Source organism: Ochotona princeps, chromosome 7 (assembly GCF_030435755.1).
Source record: "Ochotona princeps isolate mOchPri1 chromosome 7, mOchPri1.hap1, whole genome shotgun sequence".
Taxonomy (NCBI): Eukaryota; Metazoa; Chordata; class Mammalia; order Lagomorpha; family Ochotonidae; genus Ochotona; species Ochotona princeps.
This window is the reverse complement of record NC_080838.1, coordinates 49,428,897-49,452,589: the sequence shown is the minus strand read 5'-3', so window position 1 is coordinate 49,452,589 and position 23,693 is coordinate 49,428,897. Positions and strand designations below refer to the sequence as shown.

Here is a 23,693-nt window from a genome sequence, read left to right as displayed (position 1 = left end):
CTTTTGCCTCAGTATACAAAATGGTGCCCAATGTGGCTCTGCTGGTTGCCTGGGCCATAAAATCCACCCTTTTCCTGCACTACCCACTTGGTGTCTGCTGCTCTGTCTCCACTCTTAATTGCATCAAACAGGTTGGATCAAAATCAGCAGGACAAATAGTTCAATGCCTGGTTCATCTCCTGAACTCCTGGTAAACTCCCCTTCCCACCTGGCCACCTGTGGAGCTACAATTGTGACTCACTGTCTGCCCCTGGGGTATCTGGTCACTGCAACAGCCTCTGCTTCTTCCCTGTGTCCATGAGTCTCCAGTGCCCCTCTGCCATTAGCCTGTCTTCTCCTATTTACTGGAATCTGCCCAGTATATATAAATATGTGTGTGTGTATATATATGTGTATGTATATATAAATATATATAAATATATATATATATATAAAAGGCAGATTTTTAAAGAATGGGGAGAAATAGAGAGAAAGTGTTCAATCTGTGAGTTCGCTTCCTAAATGGCTGCAAAAGTCAGAGCTGAGCTATTCCAAAGCTAGAATTAGGGAGTTTCTTCTGGGTCTCCCACATGAATGTACAGTCCCAAGGATTTGGGCCATTGTCCACTGCTTTCCCAGGTCATTAACAGAGAGCTGGGTCAAAAGCAGAGTAGCCAGCTAGGAAACAGCACAGGGTGGAGGATTAGCTTGCTGGGCCATTGCACTGGCCACATCACTATGCTGTTTAACCCATATATATGAAATGCATGAAACTTATCCCCTTTTCATTAATAAAAATTCAATTTGAAAAAGAAAAAAAATTAAGAAATCAAAATAATCTTTTGATCCTTCTCTTACGCCATGTGCAAAAGTCAAATTAAAATGTATTAAAAATTTAAACATAAAATAGAAACTGTAAAATTCCCACAAGAAACTATTAGAGGAAAGCCTCATTACATTGGTTTTGGTAATTATTTTTTGATAGGTAACAATAAACAGACAAAAAAAGTACATGAAATTATATCAAACCCCACAATTGCTAAAGGGAAAAGACACAACCATCAAAATGAAAATAGAAATTAGGGAATTGAGCCCGGCGCTGTGGCCTCATGGCTAAAGTCCTAGCCTTGAACACTCCAGGATCCCATATGGGCGCTGGTTCTAATCCTGGCAGCTCCACTTCCCATCCAGCTTCCTGCTTGTGGCCTGGGAAAGTTGGGACCCTGCACCCATGTGGGAGACCAGGAAGAGGCTCCTGGCTCCTGGCTTCGGATCGGCACAGCACCGACCCGTTGCAGTCACTTGGGGAGTGAATCATCGGATGGAAGATCTTTCTCTCTGTCTCTCCTCCTCTCTGTGTATCTGACTTTCCAATAAAATAAAAATAAAAATCTTAAAAAAAAGAAACTAGGGAATCTAACAAAATATTTGTAAACCACATACATGATAAGGTATTCAATTCCATGCACACAAAGAACTCAAATAATTCATTAAAAAGGAATAAATAATACTATTTAGGTGTAAGCAAATGATCTATTCCACACTGAGACTGTATCTCCTACTTGTTAGATTGGCTTTTATCAAAAGACAAAAGACAATAAATATTGGAAAGGAAATGGTCTTACACATTCTTCAGAGTTTAAATTAATATAATTATTATGTATTAAAAAGTGCAGATTCCTTAAAAATTAAATAGAATGACCAAACGATCCAGCAATTCCATTTCTGAGTACATACATCCAAAGGGAATGAAATTGATATGTCAAGGCATGTTTGTACCCTCCTGCATACTACAACATTATTCACAAATAGACAAGGCATGTAAACAAACTGTCATTGACAGATAAGTGGATAAGGACAACGTGATATTCATAGGGAACAATTATCTATGCTTTAAAAAGAAGGAATTTCTGGGAGATCCTACATGGCTGAATAGTGAGTGAGAAAACACACTGATAAAAGGCACTAAAAGAGACCAGAAAAAGAAAAGAATCACATTCTCAGGAAACTGACAGAAATTTTCAGTGGAGAATGGACAGAACAGAATAGCACAAACTACAGAACAACTTCAATGCAGCTGGCTTCTCAATGAAAGTGATATTTTAAGAGGACAACTTGAGAGAAGGTACTCACCTGACAAAATTAGTGGTTTTGACTAAAGGAAAATTCTTGATCCTCACTAGTTTCAAGTCTAGCCTGGAAAGCTGGTAGTGCTCTTGGTGAATACTTTGCAGCAGGAACACAAGTCATATTACCTCTCTCCTTTCTCCCAACAAGAGCACCATAGGCAATTTGCTAAGGTATAGCTATAGCTGAACTCTATCCTTTGTTTGAGAACAGCAGATATCTCCTGTCACAGGTAGAGGATGCTTGGGACCAAACAGGTTAGCATACAGGCTATAGAGCAAAACCCCTGCACCTTATAATTGTGAGAGTCTGGGCATAGGCCATAGAGCTTAGAGGGTCCTAAATTGCAGGTAGGCTCCTGTGTACACAACCAGAATGACCACAGAAAAGCAGATATCTGTGAACACTGGGGCAAGAACTCAGAGATTGGTCAGGGACACACTATGGAGCGGGCCTGTGCTCTGTATGTGTTTGGGTAGGTGGGGTACACTAGCATAGTGATCTCACGCTAGGCCATGCATTAGCTAGTTCACTCTGCCACAAAGATCGGAATTTTAAGCACACTGGATCCAAAATCCTACATCTATAGGTGTTCTATCATGTCCAAATTGGGTGTCACTTTGGACTATTGTCCCGCAGACAAACGGAGCTCAGAGTTCCTACCCAGCACACAGACACACACACACAGAGACATACATACAAATAGAAATTCAAGTGTGGACTATAGGCACTACAACAAAATCCAGGGACATACTTCCAAAAATAAAATCTTCAATTAAAAAAACTCCTCCAAAAGTTATAATAAGTAGAGATACCCCAAATGCATGAAAAGCAACCTAAAAACATAAAATACATGAAGAAGGAGGCAATATGTCCCCTTAAAAAGAACACAATATTCATCAACATTGGACTGCTTGAAAGTGGACATTGACAAAATGCATGAAAAATAACTTTTAAAACAATTATTTTTGAACAGAGGAAAAATAGTTAAAGAAATCTGGACAGGAAATAAATGACTTCAACAAAGAAATATGAAATCTATCAAAAAAGTTTTCCAATAAGTTAAATTAAAAATACAACAAAGTCTTATATCAAACTTGGTGATTCAGAATAAAAAAATGTATGATCTAGAAGCTACATCTTCTGAAATATCTCAGTCATAAGAAAAAAATAAAAACATCAAAATCAGTGTTTGGCTAGAATAGATAGAGAATAACAAGGAAAGCTTAGAAACAGATAGGAAACGGTCAGCGGGGATGCACTTATTACTCACTGGGTGGGACACAAAGATTAGCTACACCTCACTGAGGTATTGAAGATTTCTCTGCACACCCCTCCTAAAACTGTTCACCTAAATTGTTGACATATGTCTTGTTATAGAGTTAGACTACCCAAAAAACAACCAGGTTCAGAGAAACCATGCTTCAATGCTATAAACTGCGAAATACTAAAACTAGAATAGACATGAGACAGCTGAATGGCAATCTATAGCCATTTTGAGGTGTATAGAACAGGGTTGAATATAAACCAAAACGGAAATGTCTATGTAAAGGTCACAGGTTGTGGTTGAGAACCTGCATTTTCCTATTAACATATTGGTTAATCAATACCATGTCAATTAATGCCATAATGTTGTAATTGGTTGTAAATATTATGTTGGGACTTTTAATTGATTGGGATGATACTCTGCTGGCTCTACCTTCAGACCAGAGATGGTCTCACCAAGAAACTATTGAAATTACCAGGACAACAGGATGCTAGACTGCATGCTTGGTAAACACCTCCAATGAAAGAATCTCAACTGATGCCCCAGGATCCCATATGGGCGCCGGTTCTAATCCCGGCAGCTCCACTTCCCATCCAGCTCCCTGCTTGCGGCCTGGGAAAGCAGTCAAGGATGTCCCAAAGCCTTGGGACCCTGCACCTGTATGGGAGACCCGGAAGAGGTTCCTGGTTCCCGGCTTCAGATCGGCGCAGCACCGGCCGTTGCACTCACTTGGGGAGTGAATCACTGGATGGAAGATCTTCCTCTCTGTCTCTCCTATCTGACTTTGTAATAAAAATAAATAAAAATCTTAAAAAAACCCCAGAAAAAAAAAAAAAAAAAAAAGAAAGAATCTCAACTGAATTTGAAGTGTGGAAATGCAATAAGATGGAGCAATCCAATGTGGGAGGAGGGTTTGGGGAGGGGTGGGAGAATCCCAGTGCATATAAAAATGTGCCACGTAATGCAATGTAATTAATTTTAAAAATAATTTTTAAAAAAATCAGTGTTTGGGATTTATGAGATCATTAGGAGAGATAACTGCAATTTCTGAAACAAAAAATAGCAAATCAGAGCATTTTTTGAGCAAAAATTTCATAAATAAAATTTCATAACAAAAGGTGAAATAGACCTTCTAAGACCAGCAGAAATTGAAAGAATTTTTCACTGCCCAGCCAGCCTTAAAATGATGCATAAGAATGCACTATACTCAGACACAGTGAAAGACAACTGACATCATCAGAGACTGCAAAGTTAGAAAAAAATGAAAAAACAAATAATAAAAGAACAAAAGAAATTCAAAACAAACAACAGGAATATTTATGGAAAAGTGGCATAAGCAAGGTAGTACTTACCACTATCAACTTTGAAAATAGATTAATTTTTAATTAAAACACATTAAATGGCTGACTGGATTTAAAAAATACCTATCTATACGCTTCCTATAAAAGCATAATAAAATTTATGTAATATAATAAAATTTATATAAATGATGAAGCTTTTAATTCAATAGTTTGCAATATATATGTGCTTTAATATTTCCCAAATTTTTTAAAAATAGGAATATTTGGCTGTTTACTTCAAAATAATTACTTCATTGTAGTTGAGATGGAAACTGGCACTCCAGATGGAAATGACAGAGAAAGAATTAATAAAAAGCTCTCTGGATGACAGTAGAAGCACATTATCCAGGGCTGAGAAATACTGGCCTAAACAACTGGTCTATAATTTTACACATATAATTAAATGGAGACACGCAATTACAATAATGATCAAACAATATAGTTGTAAAGAGGGATAGTGGGAGTCTTCACTATGATGCTCTGAAGGAGTTGATAGCTTGTAATAAAAAGCAAAATAAATTTACAGTGAATCTATATTCTAAGGATACTGAAAATATTACACTTACGTTCAAATGGTGCTAAAATTAAGGTTCTTCTGAAGGGAATTTGTGAAATTTATTATTCCAGGAAAATCCAGACAGTTATGATACAGAAAGGAACAGGAAATGAAGGAAAATAAATAACTCCCCCAGGAAGACTAACACATGATTCCTTTTTCTTCATCTCTATAAATCACTATAAAGTTTGAGTGTTTATCTGAAGTGCTGTATATAAGAAATGTTTCAGATTTTAGGTTGTTTCCTATTTTTGAGATATCTATATATACATGAGATATCTTGTACATGAGATCCAAGCTAACATATGAAAATCACTTGTTTTGTAAATACCTGAAAGAATATAACATATTATACAGTACAACCTGAAAGAAACATTATTCAATATTTTCAGTCTACCTGTATTCGAAAACTAACAAGATGGGTCACAGGCAAAGCGAAAACAGAGAGAGAGAGAGAGATTTTTTATCTGTTGATTCACACTTCCCATAGAGTCACATCCAGGAGCCTGTAGCCAGGATCTTCATCTGCATCTGCCACATAGATGACCGGGCTGCAGTTTTTTAGGTCATACTCTGCTGTCTTCCCAGGAGCATTAGGAGGGAGCTGGGTCAGAAATCAAACAGCCAAGTAATGAACTGCCGTCCACATAGAATGCCAGCCACACAGATGGCAGCTTTATTTGCTGAATCACAACCCCAGCACAGTGCAGCTGTGTATTAACACCAGCCCAGCACATCAGATCAGCTACAGATTTGAGGTCAATACCTAAAAACGTTCTGGACTTTAGAGCATTTTATACCCTAGGTTTTCAAATTAGGGATACTTGTCTGCATTAACCGTAATAATTACTTTAATGTTTACCTTCTTCAAAAACTTTCTCCACTTAAACCTATCATTTGAGCTGTATTTTATGATAGTTAAGTATTTTGTTGTTGTCATTGTTATTGTCGCTGTTGTTTTGGGACGATGAAGGACAATGAAGAAGTTACAAGAAGTGAGATGTTATAACTCTGGTTTGGGGTGCATTAAAATTAGAAATCCAAGTAGAGATGTCAGGCAGATATCTGTAGTCTAAGAAGGAGGTGGATTATAGACATAATGACCTACAGAATCCTTAACTCAGGCAACTGTTCCTACCATATTGGAGTATCATGCTAGTTTCTAATTCTTGATTGAGATTACAATGCATGTGACCTGGCATGGTGGCCTAGCAGCTAAAGTCCTAGCCTTGAACACGCCGGGATCCCACATGGGTGCCAGTTCTAATCCCAGCAATCCCACTTTCCATCCAGCTCCCTGCTTGTGGCCTGGGAAAGCAGTCGAGGATGGCCCAGGCCTTTGGGACACTGCACCTGCTTGGGAAACTGAAGGAAGTTCCTGGCTCCTGGTTTTGCATTGACACAGCTCCGGCCATTGTCTCCCTTGGGGAGTGAATCATGGAACGGGAGATCTTCCTGTCTCTCCTCCTCTATATATATCTGACTTTGCAATAAAAATAAATAAATGCTTTAAAAAATGATTACAGTGCATGGTGATATATAATTCCAAATCTGGCCTTATTCCCAGAGATTATTAATATTGGAACTTAAACTTATACATTTTAGAATAATAAAACATATTACATAGAGGAACTTTATCATGTTGCTAAATATAATGAAAATCAGATAGAATAAATAAGTTAGAATGTTAAAACTTCCTAGTGCACTCTTAAACTCCAAAATGTTCTATATAATTCTAATGGTAAATTTGAAATTTAAGTGCACACATTTTAAATTTAATAAGAAAATTCAAATGAGCAAGTCAAAGAAAAGTTAAAACATTTGCAATCATATAATTTTTAGTTTCCAATTTTCGGTGTTTATTTTAACTAGAAATAACCTAAAATTAAAATTACAAATCTTGAGAATATTTAACTCAAATCAAATATGTGTTTTTTGAACAAATTTCCAAAATATGTAACAGTTATGAAATACAGATGCATACATACAAGACACTTATATTTTAGATTTATCTGAACATGATATAGATAATGCTTAGTACACATAAGAAAGAAGATTTATGCAGAGTTTTCAGGGTATAATTTATTTAAAACCAAAGTCTTATCTCAAGTTAAATTGATGCTCATCTATGTTCACAGAAGTTCCTTAGAAGAAAAACACAATTCATCAGAGGATGCTCTGAAGCCAAATTAGGGATGTGGTAGCAGTGGCTCACCATGAGCATATAAAGGAACAATCACAGTGATCCAACATCAAGGAAGCAGAGAGGGAGTGCATATTCACTAGGAAAATAAAGTTCTAGGCCAGGAAAGGAGTCAGGAAAGTTAGGATAGACTCAAAAAAGAAAAATCTGACTAAAATCAAAACCTGCAAACATAAAGAAGGTAAGAGTCAATCTCATGGCAAAGTTCCTAAATAATATGTGTCACTGTGACTGAAAGTGAAACGAAGAATACTGAATAATTATATTCATGAAAACCTAAAAGAATATTAAACTCTATATTACTCATTCTCCTGTCAAAAATAACTTTCCTATTAAAAATAAAAACTCACATATTACTTCATAAAACTCAGTCTCAAAATAGATGAAGATATGTCTAAGTGATAATGTGTCATGAATTTTACATATGCAAAAACTGATTCTATGCTGGTAAACATAGAAAACCATTAAGTGATTTAATACATTGGAAACATTTTGTTTTATGGAAATATGTTTATTATGGAAATGAGCTTGAAATCAATAACAAATAATCAGAAAATCTTCAAGGAACTTAACATATTTCAAAATAGATCAAGCAAGTTAAAAAAAAAGTCCAAAAACGTTTTAAAATGCATCAGATAGAGTTAAAAAAGAACAGGGAGGAAAGTTTCACTTCAACTATACATATCATCAAAAATAAGCTGAAATTGGTTTAGGCTTCCATTTCAGAAACTAGAAAGAGAACAAATCAAACTGAGGAGGATAAGTGCAATATAAAGAATTGTAATCAGTGAAACAGAAAGCAAAGAACAGAGAACAGCAACGAAGTCAAAGTTTTATTTGAAAAATGATTATAAATATTGACAAACCTCTGCCAAGATTTATCTCAGAAAGAGAAAGAACAAACTACCAATATCAGAGGAAACAGAACTACAGGATTTAAAGAAATGACAAGAAAAAAAAATGTTCTAACTACCCTTAAGCAAATACATTTGCAATTTGAAAAAAATTGACATATTTCTAAAATAATTATCCTGATAAAAGTAGACACATGAAGTTTACATAGTCCAATCCTTATTAAGAAAATCGGATCTGCTAAAACACAAAAGAAAAAAATAACTCCCACAAACAAAAATCTAAGGTACAGGAGGTAAATATTTAGATTGAAAACCTTGGGTTTGCAACAATAAGTGAAACACTGCCAGTGAATTGAGTAGGAAAAAACAAAAACCCACTAGCTTTCCTTTAAGAGCCAAGCATAACCTTGAATCCAAAACCAATGAAAGATCATTACAATAAAGGACATTTGCTTTTCCTGCCTATAATTCTTTTGCCAATATCATTCTTCAGGGACTTAGAAAATGTCGTAATTACTGGCAGGTTATTCTAGATAACATTATTTCTGATCAGGAATTCATTTATCAGCACAAGAAATGCAGCAGTGGGCTCATGTCCACAGAATTCATTAGGTCTAACATGCCCTAATCAATTAAAGCAGCTGCCCTGAAAGGACAGATGGGCCTACTGAAAATTCAATAATGGTGTCAAATGGTAGACAACAACTTCAGAGGACAGAGTTTTAAATCATAGGACTAACTAAATGCTTTAAATCTGACCCTAATGTATGGTGCTTTCATATATCCAGAATTCAAGTCAGAAACCAAGAATAAGAAGCTCAAGTACCTCTTCTCATTGTTTCACCTAACAAAACACAATAATTCTACAACTATGAACTCTTCTTAATGAGAAATCTTTAGGGTCAAGGGAGGAATGCTCTCACAATACAGTCTAGCTAACCGAAGGTAGAAGTTACCAGTTAGTATTAGGGCCTACTTCTGCCACTGACGCAAAATACAAGTTACCCTACAGAAATCTGACTTATCATAAGCAACAAACTGAAGTTGGGTTGAAGCTACACAATGGGAGCAAGAGGAACTCTGTCAATGCTGAAATTCCTCTCATTACTTTTCTTTCTGTGTTAAGAATTAACAAAACGTCTTAACCAAATGAAGAAAAGCAAGATCACAGAGTATTCAGAAGTGAAGGTTTTAGTCATCCCAGCAGATCAAGAATCCTGAAGAGCTGGTTTCCTGGCTGAGAGCAAAGAAACAAAAAGGCTTATAGAAAGGGGAAGGCAGACATCAGAGCTATGGACTGACCAGTTAACACTGGAGGCCTGTGGCAGTTATGCATATGAATCTCATACACTGTTTCCGTGTGTGTCTGACTTGGTCTGTGTATCTGTTAGACGTTTTCCTTATTCCTTCTCTCCTGCTTTAAATTTCTAAACATTTCATAAGAAATTAACAAAAATCAGTGATATCACAAAGATGACAGGATTTACTTCAGAGACAGAAAGTGCTGAATAACTATCCATATCCAAAAATACCTCAAACAAGAGTAAAGGATTCAGATGAGGGATTATGCGCATGGGTACAGCACAACTGAAGAATACATGAAAAGGGATAGGAAGAGAAATTCCATGTTTTTTGTATTACTTCTCACCTAGGCCCAACACATAAGTCCAACAAAGCACTGAGTGAAAGCAGACATCTTTCCAGTGGTGCAAAAAGAGTATTAAGTCAACAGTTATACTTGTGGCTGAAACCTGCGCCAGAGAAGCAGCCAGTCCCAAGCCCAAGGCTCTCTGGCAAACCACTCTAGTGTCCTTATCCAGGACTACCCAGAATTCCAAAGCAGACCTTAGTAACAGCAGAGAACAAAAACAAGAAGTACATGCTATGATTTAAATGAGTATCCCATGCCCAAGTTCATGTGTTATAAACTTAATCTCTAATACAACATGCTGAAAGGTGAAACCTTGAAGAGATATTTGGATCATATGGGCTCATTCCTCATGACTGGACTAATGACGTTATGTCACACATAGATTAGTTATCCTGATACTTAAAAAATTAGTTTGGCCCCCTTCCCTCTTACGTGTGACCTCTTGTCCTATCTTGCAACATGGGATGACACAGCAAGAAATCCCTCACCAGTTTTAGGCTTCTCAATTGCCAGGCTCCAGAACTGTAAGAAATACCTCTCTGTTGTTTATAAATTTCCCATCCTTGGTAATTTGTTATAGCAACACAAAAATACTAAGATTATAGAATGTAGGTATCAATAACAAATTAAATATATATAACATGTAAATTACCTATAACTAAATTTGACTAGAGATGAAGAAAATGCTGAAAAGCATCTCTTCATTTTGGATAGAATGATAATGCTTTACTTACTCAGAGGGTGATGACATCTCATTAGGCAGAAAAAAAGGTTTCAGAGTGCTAAGTACAAGTTTAAACATGTGTAGTTATATGTGTTCTGAGTAGTCAAAGTGGTGAAATGCACCAGATTTTGATGAAACACTGTCTCTCAGCTCCCAACCTGGGAAACTGCAAGCTGCCAGACTGCTCCCTGTTGGGCTCTACCAACTGTAGATGCTAGAGAGTATGTGCAAGGCTGTTAGAAAGAGGAAAAAATCCGATTTTTCTTTCCAGAAGCAGCAATTCCTTCTCAAGCTGTGATTTTTCTGAATCCATTGGCAGCATTTCCTGTGTAATGCTGCTTCAATTAACGCTGCTTGGTATCCACTAGAAGCCTACAACATGAGAGACACTCAAAGATATTCAACAATTTCCTCCTTCTCTTCAGAAAAGAATCAACAGATAAATAGTTATGTTTCAAAGGGAAATTTCCACAAGGGGGATATAGGAACCATACAGGAGACAACAGCACAGAGAAAACAAACTGGAAAGAGAATCCTTAGGCCCCATTACCAGAAGCCCAATTGCAGGAGCAAATATAAGAGAGAGACAGACAGAGAGAGAGAGACAGAGAGAGAGAGAGAAAGAGATCCAAGATGAGCCCATCTTCTCAGATACCAGATTCTATCAATCCTCACTCTGGAACAGATCCCCAGTTGTCAAGATCCCAGAGCCCAGTAAGCACAGCTACCTGGAGTATATGTGTTAACATAGCCGCAGAGATGCAACTCACATCATGTAAGTCCCTCACAATCTCCCAGAGTAGAGGCTTAAGCTTAGAGTGCCATCTTAAAAAAAGACTTAACTAGGGGCTGACATGATAGTTAACTGTCTAATCCTCCACCCACAAGCACAAGCATCACATATGGGCATCAATTTCTGTCCTGGCTGCTCCATTTCCCTTCCAGATCCCTGTTTGTAGCCTGGAAAAGCATTACAGGGTGGCCCAAAGCCTGGGGATCCTGCACCCATGTGGGAAGCCTGGAAGAAGCTCTTGGTTCCTGACTTTGGATTGGCTCGGCTCTGGTTGTTACAGCCATTTGGGGAGTGAACCAGAATAGAAGATCTTTCTCTCTGCCTCTCTTACTCTCCATAAATCTGACTTTCTAGTAGAAATAAAGAAATCATTTTAAAAGTTAAAATTTCTTCTTTTCTTTCTATTGTTGATTTTGTTTTATGGTTGTTCATTTAAGGGGATGTACAGTAACTGTGCAATGGAGACTATCATATCCAGAAGCATGTTATTTAACTTCATGGCATTGTAAAATTTTTTCTTCAGGTTGTTGGTTTTGTATTGTGGCTTTTCATTTAAGGGGATATATAGTAACTGTGTAATGGAGACTGTCATATCCAGATGTGAAAATATAATGCAGTATGCATCTCTACTTCCAGATCAAATATGGACTTAAAATGAAACTGTTAACTATATCTTGACAATAGGATGATGGATTCTTTGCTATTGTCCATGTCTGCAATGATGGACATATGACTGTTTATGAATAACTATACTGTAGTAATAATATAGGGGAACTCAGTAGGGGGTGGGGAGGGAACTTGGGAAAGGGGTAAGTGAAATCCCAGGATCTATGGATCAGTATCATAAAATGATGATAATAATAAAATAAGTACATATGAAAAAAGAAATCCATGTACCTGAAGGGTTACTCAATAGTTTATAAAAATTTGCCTTACAAGGGATAGCACTATGGCATCCTATATGGTGTCTTGGCAGCTCGACTTTTGATCTATATCCCTGCAAATGGCCTGGGAAAGCAGCAGAGGATGTTCCAAGACTTTGGGACGCTGCACTCACATGAAACACCTGGAAAAATCTCTTAGCTCTTGGCATTGGATTGGTTCAGCTGCAGCCATTTTGATATTTAGATAATGAACCAGTAGGTGGGGGAGTTCTCCCTTTCTCTCTCTGTCAATTTGATGTTCTGTAACTCTACTTTTCAAAATAAATAAATAAATAGATAAGTTAAAAATGAAAGAAAAAAGAAAAGAAGGACAGATGTTGGATTTCATATTGCACTACAAAAGTCCCTACACATCCCCAATCTTGAGCCTCCACAGACATGTCAGCATGCTAGCAAAATATATATATATATATATATATAGCCTCAAAAACCATAAATCCAACAGGGCAAGTAGTGTAATTATGATACCACAAACCAGTACACATAGGAAAAGGTGATTTAGGACAGAAGGGGCATCTACGACCAGAAGCAGAGGCACTTGCTCCTTAAAGCATGGAATACACAGCCCCTTTCCTCTCCCACTGAGAAATAAACCCAGTAAGATTGCAGGATTTAAAATCAATATGCAAAAATCAGTAACAGATTTATATACCAAAACAAATTCACTGACAAAAAATAATAAATGTGATCCCATGTATAACAGTCACCAGCAAAAAGAACACCTAGGAATAAATTTATTTATGGGTGTGAAATGCCTTTATGTTAAAAAATCACAAAACACTGATAAAAGAAATTGAAGAAAACAAAAACTGAAAAGACTTCTAATATTCATAATTTGAAACAACTCATGTTGTTAAAGAAAGAACTCAAATATATCACAGGTTCAACAGAATTTCTAAGAAACTATCAATCACTTTTACAAACGGAGAAATAAAATGTTAAAATTCAAATGGAAGAACGAAGCACCCCCCCAAGTAGCCAAAGAATCTTGAAAAAAAGAGTACAAAAGCTATACTATCGTCATACTTAACCTCAAGACAACAACCTAGCAAGAGTGAAGGAAATAGTGTGGTGTTAGAATAACCCAGACAATGGAAGACAATGGAGCTTTTCAGAACTAAACATACCTAAGCCTAAGTGATTCTCTACAAACAATGCTGAAAAGCCAGAAATCCATATATGGAAGAAACCAGACTCTCCCTCCATATCTCTCACCCTATATAAAAATTAAACCAAAATAGATTAAAAAATCTGAAGATACAGTGGTAATTTCTACAACTTACAAAGGGTAGGAGAGAAGATAGTGAGAACAGTAACAAATACTACAACATAATCAGATAGAAGAAACAAGCTCTAGTGGTCCACAACACAATGGGATGACTATAGTTCACAACTACCTATTATATTTTTCTTTAGCAAACAGAAGAGCTCCAAAGTTATGATAAATGCAATCAAAGTTGATCAGATTTCATAAATACAATGTGTACACTCATTGCCATGTCACAAAGCACCTCATAAACAAGTACAATTGGTAGTCCAAAAACTTTCTTTAAGAAACTAGAAATACTAACGTGATTTGATATCACACATTGCATAAATGTACCAAATTATCATACAGCACTCCATAAATACATAAAAACAAAATAGTCTTTAAATTTTTAACTTTTTTCTTTGTCTCATAAGACCATCTTTTTATTTGTCTTCTTCATATTCCTCACATTTATGTCCTTTTTCCTTCTCTTTTTTTCTCTATCAATGTCATTTGATTCTTCTATTTATGCCATTTTAATTATGTGAACCTGTTCCAAACACTTGCTCTCTCTGAACTTGTATTGGCAATACTAATTTGTTACTTAGTAATAATACTACAAATTTATATGATAAAAAATGCTTTTTTTTCCTAAATGGCTTGTCTGTACAATGGAACTAGTGTCTGCCTCTAAAATCTTCAGATGGGGCATTAGTACATACTTCTGTTTATAATGTTTGCCAAATGAGCAATATATTCAGGTTCTCAATTCATCATACCCCGACTCTGTTAGCCACGTCACTGACATTAAGTTTCTGTGCATGAATTCAGCCTTGAAAACAAGATTTCTTAATCAGTTGAGGTGAGAAATATAAATCCATTCATGTTTAAATGTAGTAAAATAAAGTCTGTATATCATGAATAAGTTCATCTTAAGGAAGTTAATTAAAAATCTAAAGTGAATTTCTAAATGTCACGGCTTCTTAGTCACACACTTACTATAAACAAGTTTTATTAATGACAATACTATCTTACACCATATGTGGAAGTGAAAGTCACATTGGCATCCAGAACATTAGATGATGTAAATGTTTTGATTTATTACCTCCATACCATTTTCACATACTGTCCCTTGTTTATACCCATATATCCTACAAATAATTGGTAACATATAAAAAGAAAGAATAAGATTGGGATGGGTGCCATAAATATAGCATAATTTTAGCTTCAGTGATTATGTAGAATGTCATTATACAAAATGACATCATTATGTAAAACTATTATGAGCATTTTATAATTGTTCATTTGTAATTTACATGGGATTTTCACAGGATAGATTTCATTCTCAAAATTGCATGAAAGCACAAAATATTTATCAGCCAAATGGTAAAAAAACATTTTTCATTAATTTAGTATTTACTTCTGGGATAAGAGCAAGCAAAAACAATTAAATTTTTGTCCCACAAATCCATGTTCTTTTCATAACCTATGTAGGCACTCACAGGCACATCCCTCAATCAGAAACCAGACTACTAGATTCAGCTTCATTAACCACACCTTGCTCGGTGGCTGCTTTCACTCTCTTCTGCACCTTAAAGAAGAAGGCAACCAGCAGCACTTAGGCTTGCAGTTTTGCTTGTCTAGCCCATTTGCTGAATTAATGAAATAAGACAATTAACTAAAAATTTACAGATACTTTAAAAGGTAATGAAACTTCAAGAAGAATGTAAGGGCTCGGCAGAGTGGCCTAGCGGCTAAGGTTCTCGCCTTGATCCCATATGGCTGCTGGTTCTAATCCCGGCAGCTCCACTTCCTCTTTCACTAAACAGCAATAAAACTACTATACCAATGCATGAGGGGGGAATCGGGTGCGATCCTGACAACCTCTTAACAGGAGGTCATGTGCGTGGAGCAGGGGGGCACTCCAGAGTGGAGCAGGTGGTAAGGAGGAAGCTTGGATCCCAACCACGAAGACTCCCAGACCTTCACCACAAACTATTAATAGGAGCAACAAGGACTATACCCCAACTGCCAAGGAGGCCACAGGGAATTGGATGCCCTCGGAGGCCGAGTACTCTGAGGTCACCCACCCCCAACCGGAGCTTCCGCAGGGGATGGAAGAAGTCCAAACACTACCTTACAGAAACCAACGTCATCGGAAAGACAACCAGAAGCCCTGAGCGGTCCGCAGACACAGAAGAACAATTAATGTCCTTCGGGACCAGGGAGGAGAGCTTTCTCTGGTCCGAGCCTGGCTCCACCTCTGGACCCCCGCCCTCCCTCGCAGTGACCATCGGGATCACTTCGAAAACCCCTCACAGCAAACAAACAATCATACAAACTAAAAACAAACAAACAAAAAAAAACCCTAAAATAAATAGACAAACAACAGAAAGTAGAGCTTGAAATCTGACAGGAAAGAGCTGGCATGGATTGGCTCATGCCTTGCTGGGGGGGACACAAAGATTAGTCACTCCTCACCATGGTGTTGAGGATTTTCCTGCACACCGCCCCCCCAAAAAAAAAAATGTTCTGCACATTAAATGTCGACAAATATCTTGTTAGAGTTACAAGCCAGTCTAGATTATCCCAAAATCTGCCAAGATCAACAAAATTATACTTCAACACAACAAATGGCTAAATACTAAAATGAAATAGATATGAGACAGCCGAATGGTACCCTATAGCCATTTTAAGGTATATAGCAGCCGGTCCTGTATATAAACTAAAATTGAGATGTCAATGAGCTAATCATAGGTTGTGGTTAGGACTTGTTTTTTGTTATTTTGTTCTTTTTGTTTTTTTGTTGTTGTTGTTGTTGCTGTTGTTGTTGTTGTTTTTAACATACTGGTTACTCAAAACTATGTCAATTCCATAATATTGCAAATTGCTGTTGATGTTATATTGGGACTCTTAATTGACTGGGATGATATTCTACCAGCTCTAACTTCGGACCAGAAATGGTCTCCTCAAGAAACTGTTCAACCCATCCGGACAATAAGTAGCTGGACTCCATGCTTAATATATGTTTGCAAGGAAAGAATCTTGATTGAATTTGAACTGTAATGCTGCATCAAGGTGGAGGAATCCACCAGGGGGGAGGGGAGGAGGAGGGGGAGGGGGATTCCCAAAGCCTATGAAACTGTCACATAATGCTAAATATCAATTTAAAATAAAAAAAAAAAAGGTAATGAAACTTCAAGAAGAATGTAAGTGTTCTGATCAATTCACTCTTCGGTGTGTCAGAAATTGTTTATTTAAAATCCTTTGCTTATCTTGATGTACCTACAGCAGGAAGCCTTATTACCATATGGTCTCCTCCAGCACTAGATAACATGTATAATAGGATACCAACAAACTAACCAACCAAAAAAACAAACACTAAAACTATTTATTAGTATGAGAATACTGCTATCAATATGCCAGGGATGTTTTAAGGAAAGAAAAACATGAGTATAAAATAAAATAGTTTGGGGTCAGATTAATTTTGACTAATAGGAATGGTTCCAAAGAAATGCTTTTCTTGGGTCCAGCATGACGGCTCAATTGGCTAATCCTCCCTTCTAAGTACCAGGATCCCATATGGGCACCAATTTAAGTTCCAGCTTCCCCACTTCCCATCCAGCTCCCTGCTTATAGCCTGGGAAAGCAGTGGAGTATAGCCCAAAGCATTGAGACCCTGTACCAAATTGGGAGACCTGGAAGAAGCTCCTGGCTACTGGCTCTTGACTTTAAATCACCTCAGCTCCAAGCCATTGCAGACATTTGGTGAGTTAACCAGCAGATGGAACTTATTTCTGTATCCTTCTCTCTATAAATCTGTCTTTCCAATAAAAACAAATCTTTAAAACAAACAAACAAAAAAAAAAAAAAAAGAAAACAAGACAACCGGGTCTGTGAGCTGCAGAAGGGGCAGGTCGCAGCCAAGGTCTGGTAGCCAGGGGCATCAATGGTGCCTGGCAAAGCCCATGGACCATGTGGTCATGCTTTCATGGGACTTAAGGGTATGGACTTTCAGGAAGCCTAGGAGAAGGCACAGGCTGGGGCATGCAGAGACCTGGTGGCTCACGTCCAGGTGAAGAATGACCTGAATGACTTGAATTGACAAAGCTATTGTTCTTGCAAATCTGAGCCTCCTCAGTGGCTGAGATGGAGCAGTGGTTGGCATACCCACATGCTCATGGAAGATATGGCAGTCCCTGGAGCCTATAGAGGACATGTTATACTATATTAGATGATGGAGGGCAGATTGCTCAGGGATGGGGGTAAGGAAATGTGTGTGAGGGAGAACCACTGAGGGAGTATGTTGCAGGAGAGGAATAATTTCTGGGAGGTTTCAAACGACAAGGCCACTGTACTTGCAGATAAGTGAGGGGGCTGAAACCAAGCGGTTTGGAGGTGGGACTGGAGGACCTTCAAGGGTCAGACCAATGCACCAGCCCACATGAGAGGCCTGATCTGAGCCAGTTAGCATCAACCACCAACAACCACCACTCACTGGTGCACACTAAAGCTAGGGCTGGGGACCTACGTGCAGGGCGAGTTCACAGTGCCTGCCAGTGAGTCAGAACAGTGAACTGGTAATATTAGGCTGGGGCATGACACTTACCAGCATGCAACAAAATCAGGTCTAGGGGCAGATACTGTAGGGGGTATGTGGCCCCACCCCATGGAATGGCAATTTTTGCTGATTTTCTCAAGAGCTGTGGGTGGTGACAGGTTGAGCTAGGCATTACCATAGAACCTTCCAACACTTATGAGGATTGGCGCTGGATACAGGCTGGGTTGGTCCAGGCTGCAGCATTTGCAGGCACACCTAAGAATAGGGTGTGGAGCAGACCAAATCGCAACTTCCACCAGCTCATTCACAGGCTGGGACAGAGGGGGTAGACTATGACAGGTAAGGGCCTAGCACCCGCTGGCACATTTAAGATCTGAGTCTTGGAGTGGGTCTGGTGAAGGAACTTGAAAAACTCCCCTGAAGGGCCACATCTCCCACTGATGAGCATGTGATTCAAGCCTGGGTACTGGTCAGGATGAGCAAAGTAGTTCCACCCGTCAGCAAGTGTGTGGGTTGGTTTGCACTGGAGCAAGCATGCAAGGCTTAGCACACTGGCAAGTGCAGAAGCCAGGATAAAGAGTGGACTATGTCAGGCAAGGCTATCATACCTACTGGTTTGCTAGAGCCAGGGATGGAACAGACTTGGCAGGGCTAAGCTGCAGGATCCACCAGCAAGAATTAAGACAGAGGGCAGGCCAGGGCAGGCCAGGCTGTGGCATCTGATAGCAAAGGTCAAGACAGGTGAGGAGCTATTTCAGTGCAACCACTTGCATACCCAAGTTTAGGTTGGGAATAGGCCTGCTTGGGGATGTAGGAGGCAACCCAGCTAGGATGTGGTTCCCAGTGGTGAGTGCAATAGCCAGAATGGGTGCAGTGACCTGGGCTGGACGTGACACTTATGCCCCTTAGCATTGATAGGGACTGGGTCTTGGTGCTCCAGACTGGGCTAGGCTCCAGCACCCATTGGTGCTCATGAGAGCCAGGTGGGTGTAAGACAGATTGGGCTACATCTCTGCCCCTGTTGAAGCATGTGAGAGCTTTATCTGGGCATGCATCAGGTGTGGTTAGGCTGTAACACCCAATAGTAAGAAATGGAATGGGTGTGTGCTGACTGGGCAAGGCTACTGTTCCTGCCAGGAAAGGAGGTAGACTAAGTCAGTCAGGGCCAAGGACCCACTGGTGCGCATGATCTGCCACTCAAAGGAGACATGATAAAGGAGTGTGGGGAACTGGTGTCATGACACAGTCCTTGTAGGTGAGCACAAGAACCAAGGTTACAACACCCGACAACATACATGTGGGTCACGTCTGGGAATGGACCAAGCTGGGTCAGTTCAAAACACTCAGTGGCAGATCTGAGAACTATGTCAGGGTGCAGGACTGACTGGGTCAGGCCACAACACCAACAAGTTCACATTAGGGCCAGGACTGGGGACTGGCTGAACTGCGCGAAGCTGTAGCACCTACCAGCATGAGCTAGAACTGGGGGCAGCACCCTCCAGCCAAAGCCAAGGTGAGGCAGGCCATGCCAGACTGGGCCACAGCACCCACCAGCACATTTGAGACCCTGGAAGAGGGATGCAAGCCCAGTAGGGGCATAGCACAGGCTTCCTGCTGGGCCACTACTCACACTGGTGAGTGTGAGAACTGGTACTCGTGGAAGACCATGCTAGGCCAGGCTACAGTACCTGTTGGTCTGCATGTAAACTGGGTTAGTGGAGAACCCAGCTAGGCTAACTAACTTTATCCAACTGGTTCATGCACAAGCCAGAGTAAGAACAGGCTGATTGGGCTTTGCTGGCAAGTGCCGGGGCTAGGAGCAATCCTGTCAAGATCCAGAACTGTGAGTGGGCCCAGTATGGAAACTGTGGGCACCTCTCCGATGGGTGCAACTCCCACTGATAAGCTTGAAAACCAGGGCTATAGGAGGCTCTGGCTAGATAAGCAGTGGCACCCACTGGCATGAGTGTGACCTGGATAGTGGGGTCGGTTGGGTTGACTTAGACTCCAATGCCTACTGATGTGTACGATAGCTGAATGGGATGTAGGACAGACTGGACCACTCCGTTGCACACACTGGCAAATCTCGGAACCAAGGCTAGGGGCAAGACTGGTGGGGGTTATTGGGTATCTCTCCAACTAGGCTATAGTTCTCACTGATATATATGAGGTCTGAGTAGGCAGTAGGCTGGTTTAGTCTGGGCCACAGCATTCATTGGATTGTGTAAGAGATGGGGCTGAAGGCAGGACTGACCAAACATTGCAACTATCCCAGTGTGTGCATTGACTGATTTGGATGACATTCTGAGCCAAACCCTGTCCTGGCCAGCACATGCAATAGTCAGGTCTGGGATCACTTTTGACAAGGTTTCCTCAGGGAATCCCCCCAACTGACCTGCTGGACTCAGAACTCTAACCACTGAGAGAATCGCAGGTTCTGTGGTGACCATAGAGTGCATGTATCAGAACTGGACCTTCTCGGTGGCTAAGATGGAGCTGTAGATAGCATGCCCAAATGCACATGGAGGATATGGTAATCCATTGGAGCCTGCAGAGGACATCTCATACTATAGCATAGGAAGCAGGGCAGAACAACTTGGAAAACCACCCCAGCCAAGCATTGACAGCAAATACTTGGACAAATGGAGACTCTAAGGTGGACTATGTCAGCTAATGGAACTTAGAAGGATTTCCTCATATCTGAATCGGTGAGACTGACAGCATTTCAGAACTATCTAAATCACTCAAGCAGAATCCCTGGAGCATGCTCCACATCGGGAACCCTGGGACGATATCAGGTGGCCCTCTCCATCCCAGGGTACTAAGGCAGTTAGGAGGCTGAGTGCAGCTTTTCTACTTCTCACCCCTTTATCCCCAGATACAGAAAGAAGAAAGAGAAAATTTAGAAACAATAGTCTCAACCACTTTTCTCTAACTCTTGATCCTTCCACCCTTATCAACTATGTAAATAAAATTAAAAATAAAAATAAATAATTAAAAAAGAGAAGAAATGCTTCTCTTAATGTTTTTACTATCTAGATCCCAGTGATCTCTATCACAGGCCCAGTGATCTCTATTCTGAGTTCCTGGTACACTGTTATCAGCTGATCTGTGACACCTGAATATTCTGAAATCTGAATCCAACTTTGTAAGAGCTCTCCAGCTTTAAAGTTGTCATCATTCTAATCCATTTCCTCTGTTTCTTAGGGTCTGGAACAGTGGCATGTCCTGTATCATTTCCTCCATGATACCTCAGTATTTCCTCTTTGACTTTTCAGTTCTCTAATAGGCAAAATTCCTTAAATAATATCTCAAAATAATTAGTACATTTCTGTCTTCTGACTAGCCTGATTTAGACCTTCTCGGCTTAAATATTACATTACAGCATTTTTGACTGTGGATGCTAGAATTATAGGTGATGGAAAGAGTATCATTCTAACAACCTCACAGATTCTCACATAAGAAATGAAGCTCCTGTTTAACCAATCTTATGTATTTAAACCTACATTTCTAATTACCCTGCCGCTACTACCCAATCCTCAATCTTCCAGGGCTTCCCCACAATGTGGGAAGGCATGAAACAGCTTCACACTCAGCTCCCAATTCCCTTGCTCTTCTATGCTTCTCTATCATTCCTATCTTCCAAATCTTCATTGCAGCAGATTTTTTTTAATTCTGAAATTTCTCTATTCTCTTTGTCATGGTAGGCTCTTGTGTCTCTGACATCACCATACAAGAACATTACTCAACTGTCCTGTCCCAAGAGCGGTCCCAGTCAGTAGTATCAGGAGACAGTTTCTCTAGCAAAGCTACAGCCCAAAGTGGACTTGCTTTAGTTGACCAGTGAACCTCTGAGCAAGTGATAAACACTCTCTGTGGCCAGGGTCTGAGCTCAGTGGTCCAGTCAGGGCATCCCCCAAGAAACTGCTTTGGTCTGATTTGTATATAATTTTTATTATTTTCAGAAAATAGGTCAGTCCAGATACCAATACATCATAATGTCACACCAAATGCATATTAAACCATGAGTATTTTACTTTTACTTTGAAATAGTATGTGTCATAAATAAAATTAAAATTATATAGATGTATATATGTACATATACATATACATTTACATATGAGACTAAAGTAAATAGAAAAATCACCCACCTTTCACCTCTCCCTGGATTCATCCTGAGTAATTGGGTCTATCAATTTTTTTCTTATGCAGCTTACTATATTTTTCTTATTTGTCACCACAATTTTAATTTAGAATGAGTTATGACTTGTCACTTTTTATAATGTCTATAAACCTGTGCTATAAAATGAGAAATTTGGTATACACAAGTATTCAAAACTTGGTGAAAATAGAATTTGAAAGTACCAAAAAAAGAAAAGCCATGCATGCAACAAGTTCAAAAATTTCATGAAAATGCATATTTTGGGAAAACTGAATGGTTTTTAAAATGTAACCTAACAAGGATATTCTATTGAGCAATTCTGGATTTCTGTCTAGTGTCAATAATTTTTTAAATCCTCAAAAATAGTGAAGTCAGGCTAGCTCAAATGTAACAGTAAGGTACCAGAAACCTCTCTCAGATCCTAATTAATATCTGTGTTATGAATTCTTCCAGATTACACATAAGTGTAATATTGACTAAAAAATGTTTCTTACCATATCTGGTATTTTAAAAGTTCTTTCTGATCTTGACAAGAAGGGAGCACACCAGTTGGCCAGGTCACATAATTTTTCAGATATTCCACCAACTTCTGATGTCTAAAAGGCATGTAGAGGAGGAGTTAGAATTCTATATATTTTATCAGGACAAATTCTGTATAATAAGTTTGTCTGACGCTCATCAATATTGCTTTGTCATTAACTATGTACAGACACAACTCATAGAAATAAAATTTGTGAACAGAAACAGAGGTTAAAAATATTTAAGAGGCAGTAAAGTGGAAAAAAAGAATTGAATATATAAATCTAAGTAAGAATAATGAATCTGGATAAATTATTTAAATATATGGAAAGTGAACTATTAGCTAGACTCTAATATTATAACCACACATCAGCTCCTTTTCTGTTTTATAACTAATCGGTTGCATTTCCCATAATAAATGACTACAAGGTATTTAAACAAACAGAATTATTTGTTGACACTTTATATTTAATAAATGGAATTAGAAATACATTAGCAATTACTATTTAACTTAAGTATGTGGCAATTCTGAACACATTTCCTTAGCAAAATGATTCACACTCCTAACTAATTTCTTATATGCATGGAAGACATAAATTAATAGGCTGGATGAGAATGGTAATCTAAAAATTTAATTAGCAATTAACTAATCCTTATGCTAACTACACTGATTTATCACATAATTTATTCATTTGTATTCATTTAATAATTTAAACTGTGTAAGCAGTGTCAAAATTCTCTGCATATACAAAAGCAATAGGATT

At 38.7% G+C, this 23,693-nt stretch overlaps 1 protein-coding gene across 1 annotated transcript in view; it reads right to left on the bottom strand.

Annotated features, from left to right (window-relative positions):
* Positions 1-23,693, bottom strand: part of STPG2 (sperm tail PG-rich repeat containing 2) — a 414,552-nt gene that overhangs the window by 271,451 nt on the left and 119,408 nt on the right. Inside the window, exon 10 of the mRNA XM_058667032.1 lies at positions 22,905-23,006. Coding sequence (XP_058523015.1) covers positions 22,905-23,006 — 102 coding nt within the window. The remainder of the gene's footprint in view (positions 1-22,904; positions 23,007-23,693) is intronic.